The sequence below is a fragment of the Elephantulus edwardii genome, unplaced genomic scaffold (assembly GCF_000299155.1).
Source record: "Elephantulus edwardii isolate Elephantulus edwardi_28Jun2011 unplaced genomic scaffold, EleEdw1.0 scaffold00367, whole genome shotgun sequence".
NCBI classification, from domain to species: Eukaryota; Metazoa; Chordata; class Mammalia; order Macroscelidea; family Macroscelididae; genus Elephantulus; species Elephantulus edwardii.
In genome coordinates, this window is record NW_006400117.1 from 1831022 (window position 1) to 1839655 (window position 8634).

General features: G+C 40.0%; 1 protein-coding gene across 1 annotated transcript in view; it reads right to left on the reverse strand.

Moving 5' to 3' along the window:
• LSG1 (large 60S subunit nuclear export GTPase 1) overlaps positions 1 to 8634 on the reverse strand; it is a 50050-nt gene that overhangs the window by 17321 nt on the left and 24095 nt on the right. Inside the window, exons 8-11 of the mRNA XM_006902090.1 lie at positions 5362 to 5781; positions 3550 to 3651; positions 3276 to 3419; positions 1 to 124 (exon numbers count right to left, since the gene is read on the reverse strand). The exon at positions 1 to 124 is cut by the window's left edge and continues 1 nt beyond it. Coding sequence (XP_006902152.1) covers positions 1 to 124; positions 3276 to 3419; positions 3550 to 3651; positions 5362 to 5781 — 790 coding nt within the window. The remainder of the gene's footprint in view (positions 125 to 3275; positions 3420 to 3549; positions 3652 to 5361; positions 5782 to 8634) is intronic.

Genomic DNA, 8634 nt, shown 5'->3' on the forward strand with positions numbered 1-8634 from the left:
TTCCATAGGCTGTCAAAAGCTCTTCTGATGTTGGAGTTCGATGAGGATCTTCATCCTCTCTGGGCTTTATGATTGCAATCCCGTATGTCGCTTCTAAAACGCGTCTTGGAATATTCTGGCACACGTAAGCTTGTCAAGAAATCCAATTCCAAGAATAATGGCCTCCTCCTCCTCCTGGTATCTGAGATATACTGTCTATGGCACACACCCTTTCCTCCCTTTACCTTAATAAGGCTAGTGTCTTCTTTTAAACAATGCCTTATCACCACTGACAAATTCCAAATGAATCTTTAAAAACAATCACTAAGCTCTCATATGTTAAATAGACAAGTTAATGTGATGGTATTTCAAAAAATGGCTAAAATATTAAAAACCATGTTGCCTTAATAATTTTTTAAGTCATAACATGTTCTAAGTTCTGAGTAAAGCGGGGGGTGAGATTTTGTTTTCTTTTTGGGATGATCTGTAATAGTAATAACTGTCATTTATGTTAGTGGATGGCATTTGTACTGTAGATTGTGAACACTGAAAAGCACCACTGTGACCTAAAATAAACACCTTAGTAATACATTAATGCGTGTAAATAAGGTTTAGAATTACATTACTGTGAAACTCATCTTCCAACTCTTAAGCTTTGGAGATTTTTGTTAGTAGGTAATTAAAGGCTATAAAAACACTGGACATTTCTTTTCTGTAATAGCAGAAGTACTCTTCCTCTATAACTTATTGGTCAAGCTTAGCAAATAATTTTAACAGACTGATAATACAACATAAAATACTAAAGCAGTTTGAAACTATTTGTTTCCACATGCTATTTTTAAAATTCACCTACTAGATGAAAGCTAAAAAACTACCTGTGCTGAAATTTGGAGTTTAGGTCTTACAGTATTAATAGTCACTGATTACATCAGTGCTTATTTTTTTGTTTACTTAGATAATACTGCAGTTGGTGGAACTGGTAAACATTTAAAGTATTAACACTATGTGACTGCATTGGTTTAAGACAAACGATTTCTAAAAAGAAAATAAATCACTGAGATACTCTCTGAAATAGATCAGATGAATTTTTTTACCTTGTGAGACTCTAAGCAAAGTTGATAAAGAGATGGCATCAACTTGACTATGACTCAGAGACCCTATGAACCCTGCCCTATTCTGTGCCATCCTCAACATCTCTGACAGACTTGAGCCCACCTCACTGAGGGCCTTCCCCTTTTTTACTGAACCTTCCATGACGTCCTTTTCCAATGAATGGCCCTTCCTAACAACATGCCCATTCAGTCTTCACTTCTAATCCCTAAAACTATTGAAGGAAAACCTTTTCCTTCGTCTCATCAGCATGTATCTGTGTGTCTGGGTTATGCCTGTATGCCCCCAGTACGTCACCCGGTCTTATCTTGCGCTGCTAACCCAAAGGGGGCACCTCTCTGGCTCCATGGCAGAAAGATGGGTAATTGCCTCCTGTGTGATTTACAGTCTCCAAAAATCTGCTGGGGAGTCAGCTATGAATTTGCTGAGTTGACAGCAATGAGTCTGAGTTCTTTCTTTATATGGCTATATAAGTGCTCAACACATATTTGCATATTTGTTTATAAAGAAAACAGTATGTATATTTTTACTACCCAAATAATTGTTTAAATTGTTTTCCTGTTGAACATTCTTCTAGGTGGTATAGCACTGGTCTGTGCATTGCTGTACAGAGGTAACTTGTGGCTGCTGTAATGCTAGACACTGATGTGTCAAATGTGATAATGGTTTCACATGGTGGACAGTGTTTGGTGGAGCTTCCGACTAAAACAAGCCTGGAAGCAGGAGTGGTATCCACTTCCGAAACAGCTTGCCTCTGGAAACTCTATGACAATGGAGAAATTAACAAAGTGATACAAGTGATCAGGTCTTCCGTTCATAGGGTTGCTATGAGTGGTCTACAACTTGACGGCACTTAACAACAACAACAACAATTTTTTTTAAAAATAGAAAGAAAAAAAGTAATTGGAAAAAAGGTTGTAGCCTCATGAGCTATCATTAAAGACCTTGTCCAGAACCGTGAAGGATCTGGAACCTGATCTTCCTTACAAGCGTCACGTTAGCCAGTCAGTTTCAGGTAGCCTCCCACCTTCTGCCAGTATCTGTGAAATAAACAGTAATGAGGTAACCTGTAAAGCCCACTGTCTTTGCTCTCTGGGACAGGGTAGAACTGCCCGAAAGGGTTTCCAAGGCTGTAACCTTCGTGGAAACACAATGCCTCATCTTCCTTCTGAAGAACGGCTGGTGGGTTTGAAACATCTACTTTTCAGTTAGCAGTTTAGTGTTTTGACCAGTGCACTACACCAAGGTTCCTTGTTAGTGTAAGTGAGGCGCTGCAGTTTTTGTCTACTTCTGAGTATTACTGCACACAAGGAATCATCCTAGACACTTGCTTCCCTTAAGTAAACACATTCTGCACCCGAGAGACAGTGGAGCTCCCTCTCTATCGCTTCTAGAAATTACATCTTGGGCAAATCACTTAATTTCTCTGGGTCTCCAATTTCTTCAAGTATACGGATACTTACACGGATAGTATACGGATGGGAATAACCACGGCATCTGCCTCAAGGACTGTTTTGAGGGTTAATCATCTCTCATTATCTGTGAAGGATTAGGTCCAGGAATCCCTTCAGATACAAATTGGAGGATGCACAAGCTCTTTATGTAAAATAGTGCAGTCTTTGCATATATCATCCTACCATATACTTGAGGTACTTGCTAAGAAGATGAAAATGCAATGGAAAGAGCATTTTCTGCATCTTCTTAGCCCTTTATATGAATTCAGCGTTGTGCACAGCATGTGGTAAATTTAAGTTTTGCTTTCTAGAGTTTTTGTCCTGCCTCTTAGTATTTCTGATCCCCTGTTGTATGAAACACAGATACAAAATCAGGTGAGATAGCTGAATGTATTCATTAAAAGTGCTTGGCATACAGCTGTAACATTTCCTCATGGAAATCAGCTATTACTAAGAACTTCTCACAAAGAACTATGATGAAGCAGCTATTCTCATCTCCATTTTATTATAGACCCAAAGCCTGAACTCCAATTACTGCATGATGAAATCAGGAGCTGAGGTTCTGATTCTCAAGCCCTGATGGCATCTCATCATGAAAATGTGGATCACTAATATTTTAACCTCTCCATTCTTAACAGACCCTGAACCTACCAAATGCTGTCAAATCCCAATCATTCCTGAAGCCTTAACACACCCCCAACAGCCAGGTTCCTTCTAAAGGCGAAAGGATATCAGTGATACAGGTGGGAGGTGATCTCTCATCTGGTCTATTGGAAGGATCCCACTGCAAATCATCTCTGCCTTGGTAGAGACGAAGGATGGCATCACCAGGCCGGGGCAGTCACACAGGCAGAGGCCAGGTTCCACATAGAGAGTCTGAAAGACAAGGAGGAGGTGAGCGTGCGCAGGCAGCATGTGACAGGAAAGAAGAGCAGCAGAGGCAAGACAGAACCACAGACAATACCAGGGGGTGACATGACACCAGAGGCTAAAGACGCAAACGTACCTGGAAATGCTTGGTGTGACCAGGTGTGGCAGATACAGACACCTTCTTGTTGCCCATGATGCTGTTGATTGTGGAGCTCTTACCAACGTTCGGGTACCCTACCTAGAAGAGGCTCAAAAGTTACCGAACAGCCAAACTGTTATCAAAGATAACACGGTACAGGGCAGCGACACTAGCATTAAGGGTCAGGTCACTGGGAAAGCAGCTGCTAGGTGCTTATGAGTAAGTGTTTTAAAAATCACAACACACAACTGATTTTCATTTCTACTAACAAGTTCTTACTGGCTAAGAATATGGCACAATGACTTAAACTGTTTAGCTCTGTAATCATTCTTGGGTTCAGGCTGAAACAACACCCATTCTTCCTTACTGTCTCTCCTGCCAGAGCTATAAATAAATTGGAAGTTCCATGTTGCCTCAGATCAAGCAGGTTCACATAAAGGAGTTATTAAATAAAATGCTGTCGCTCTAACCACGGCACCCCTGTTCTATGCCTTTTTCAGGCTTTTACAAATGTTTCCAAATCTAACCCCCTCTCTTACACATTCAGAATCCTCCACCAACATGTCTGGAAGATTACGAATACTCGTTTCCTTAAATATCACATCTTCATTGTCACAAAAAAAAACCCCTTGTGCTCTTCACCCCAAGTTGCAACCCTCACTACTGCTCAAAACTCAGCCACACTTGATCAGTACCCACTTTAACATTCCTGGGGCTTTGTTTAAACAACTGCATTTTGTTTATCTGGACTGGCCTTCCTATCCCATTTCATGCCTGCACATTATACTCCAAGGCTCAAGCTCTTTTAGAGGGATTTCAGACATAAGGAACTGAGTGTATATAAAAGTGGATATGCGAGCTCAACAGGGAGGGTAAGGCAAACGAAACTGAAGAGGAAATCCCCAAATCTGTACTACAGAGACATCCAGGAACAATGTGGAGCAAACACGTGGTAGAGTTAGGAAAGCTTCTCAGGAACAATTAAAACAGAGGGAGTGAGTTGTTAGGCCTGGGGGCCCAGGACCACAGCCCCAGAGGACAGCAAGGTCAACAAGTACAACACAGAGTGCAAGACAGTTTACATTCTACTTCGGTAAAGAGTGACTGGCATCTTAATACCCTGTGAGAGGCCATCTAAAGTGCAACTATTGATCTCTTCTCATATAAACAAAAATGAAAGGGAAAAAAACCCAACCAGACACATGGAAACATTTAATCCAAAGGACACAGAGACCACCCAAATGTCAGCCTCCATGATCCTGAGACAAGAAAGAACTAGGAGGAACCCACCTACCACTGTTGACTGCTCTGAAAAAAAAAACAAACAAAAAACAACAACAAAAAAACCCTACAAACAACAACAACAAAACACAGTAGAAAGCCCTGGATAGAGCGGGAGCAAAATATGGAGCAAAAAGGCAAGAATCATAACAAAACCAAGCTTACTCATCAGACAAGACTGGTGGAAGCCCTCACGGTTTAATTTTCTGCCAAAATGTAGTGGTTTCTAAGGTAAACGAGAACACTAGAATGCCTGAAGTCAAAGTTCAAAGTAATGGCACAAATGTGTATGATCTGTTGACTGGAAAACTGATTTGCCCAGTAAACCTTCACTCAAACCACATTTACAAACGCACACACCACCTAATGAAGACCAGTTGGAGTCTGTTAACGCATAGGCAGTAAGAGGGCTATTATCCCTGTGCTGTCAGAAACCCAACGGGTCTGCACAGCTTCAGTGGAGCAGCCAAAGAGACAGGGACAAAGGTCATCGCAGTGGCAATGATTTTACGAAGTATTGTATCTTACCAGTCCGACAGTAAGTTGGCCATCTTTCACCTTCTTGCCAGTGTGTAGCTGCTTTAAGATCTCCAATAATTCCCGTTTCGATACTAGATGGCTAAGATTGCATGTCTGCCTCTTCTGTGGGGTTTGCCTGCCTTCATGGTCGGAATCCGCGGGACAGCTTTCCCCCGAGTCCTGGCCAGGGGACTCTCCAAGGCTGCTGTCATCTTCTGCACACGTCTGCCAATCCTCTTCCTCTTTCTCCTCCTCCCGACAGTCCTCATACTCATTGTCGTCCTCATCACTGGAAGGACCTTTGGAAGGGGAGGGGGCATCCCTGTCTGAGAGATGGCCAGACTCACTGTATGCAATTTCAGCCTCATCAGAATCTGAGTTCTCAAACTTGGTGGTGTTGTCTTCTTCAGAATCTCCATTCACTTGCTCCTAATGAGAGAACAAAAACCACAAAGGTCAGATGTATGTCACAACTACACTTTTCACTTTAGTATTCAATGCTCAAGAGAGGGGATTACATGATTACATAACATGAACAGATGACCAGATAAAGTTATAAAGGAGAATACAGACAGGAGATGGTGCACAGCCTTTCAGTGCAAGGATACCTACCACCTACAATTGCAGTGCTCTACTGTACTGTACTATTTGAACACTATTACTTCCATAATTGAAAATAAGCCTTTATAGAAAGCAAGAGAAAAAGTATGGATAATACTAAATTCTTTGGTAATCCATTATTTTAGAGTGAGCTCTAAGGATAAAACAAAATATTTCTCACCAACATTTAAACCTTAACCACCATTTGCAAAAAATAGGAAGGGGTATAAACTGTCATCTGAGCCTAAATCACACTTCTGTTTTCCAAGTTTTAAAGAAAATCCTAATCTTAGGTAACGACCTATGGTGTTAGTTTAAAAGCTGGCTTTTCTAGTTATTAGCCCTCCTCTTGTCTCTAGCTACCTTAATTAGACACATGCATGGTCTTGTAAATCATCAACAGCTGTGATCTAGGTAAGAGAGGGCTTCTCACAATGAACAGCAAGACTTGAGGGAGACTGAAGCGAGACCCTGGTGATGCTGGTAGAGACACTGTGGCAAGGCGTAACCAGAGGAGCCCTGAGATAAAGGCCACAGTTAAAGGTTTTGCTGTGCTTGCCAGATGACTGAAGGAGAAGCTGACTTAAAACTGCTCTGCGGCAAACCTTGCTGGATGACTGAAGAAACCAGAGGCTTCTTGAATTTATGTTGCTGAACACCAGGACTATTATTAATTAAGAAACTGTGTTTTGCTATTAATCTGACTTGGAAATGCTGGACTAAATCTGGGCTCACATTGTGAGATATTCTTTGCCTCTCTCAATCCCCAACCTATTTCCCAAATAAACCTCACAACTGTGCGTAAAGTCTGTGCATTAAAGCCTGAGTATTGAACCCAGTAACTGGTTAAAACAGGTCCAGGAGCGTGGGGGTTAGCATGTCTGACCTAGCAGCTATCTCTTTGCTGCTATGTATATTATTGAAGGGGAAAGTTCTCCTTTATGAAGTGGGCAGAAGCCAGACTTGGTCACTGCGAACCCCACGTGGCATCTGCTCCTTTCGCACTGCCTTCAATAAAGAAGGCAACATTTCTGGGACACAGCTTCTTTTGTGAAATGCAGAAGCAACAAAATTCTCTATTTTTAAATGATTTACCAATTAAAGGTTCCAAAGGATGTCTCTGGATATTCAACAGAAAAAATTAAATGGCAGAAGAGATACTGTGAACCCTTTCCAGCAGCTGAATGTGGGAGACGGGATTATTGCCAGGACTGTGAAGAGTAACACTCTCAAAGTGATGTGGTGAGCAGCACTGAGTCAGGTACCACTGTTTCCAACTGTGTAGCTAAGGAGTTGTGGTTTCTATGTAACACACACTCTGCCTTTGCTACCCCCCCTTTTAAATTGTGATTTTAATAAAAGTTTACAGAAAAGTTACTGTAGTACATGTAAATTTTATGAGTTCAAGCAATTTTAATTTCACTTCACCAGCCATGACTGACTTAGGAAGAACTAGTTGGAATTTGTGCTCTAAAACAATCCTATTAAGAATTAAAAAGTTTAAAATAATTTCTTATTAGGGTATATGCTAATTCTTCTGAATCTTTATTGATGACATTAGGGAGTTCTGGTAACCTAGTGGTATGAAACCGTGCTGCCACCCTGAAGGCAGGTGGTTAGGGTCCACAAGCGACTCTGGGAGAAAGACAGACAACCTCTTCCTGTGAGATTTACTGCCTCTGAAACCTGCTGGAGGGCCAGTGTAGTCAGTTCTGACTTGATGGCATACAACAACAATGAGGACAAAGTGAACTGGATGGGATTTACAAGTGACACAAAATTTACATTCTTTCCAAATAACTTAGTGTTAGAACGAATAAGAAAAGAATTCAAGAAATTTTAGCAAAATAGATTTTTTTTAAAAAAATTAAAAAATGAAGGTAAATAGTTATTATTTCTTAATGCTAAAAAACTATATTTAAAACCCCACTAAACTACCAACACACAAACAAAAAAATTCACACCTCAAAAACATGGCTTTCTATAGAATTATAAAACAAGAAACAATTTTATGATAAGCAATGAGTATAAAGAAATCAACACTCTCTGAGTTTTACTGAATCAGATTTTAAAATATAAAAGAAAATTAAAGAACAAAAATGTCAATTGAATATGCTATGCACTAGAAGAACTTGGGAAAAATGTCTTAAACGTAATGCCAAAGACAGACTTTAGAAATCGTTATGCCAAAAATAAAATGAAGGGGAAAGATAATTCTTTGAGAAATATACAACTTAACATACTAGAGATATTCTACTAAGGAAAAAAAATTCTTTTTTAAAAACAAGGACTTTAAAAAGCTGCAAATAAAAATACCACTCAAGTAAGAAACAAGGAAATATTAAAATAATTTCAAATTTGGTAACCAATTACATAAGGGACTACAGGTATGATTTTCTAACCTTCGAAGGTATATTTTCTTAGAAGCCATAGAGAACAGCAGCAATTCGAAAAGACTTGAAAGGAGCAAATGGTGCCTAATTTTTAAAATAAATATTATATAAAAGATTATTTTTCTGTTCTATTAAAGTTTGCTATTCTGACTGGGGTGAGAGGATATCTCACAGTTGTTTTTATTTGCATCTCTCTTAGAGCTAGGGATTCTGAACATTTCTTCATGTGCTTGTTGGCCATCTGAATGTCTTCTTTGGTGAAGTGTCTGTTCATATCCTGTGCCCATTT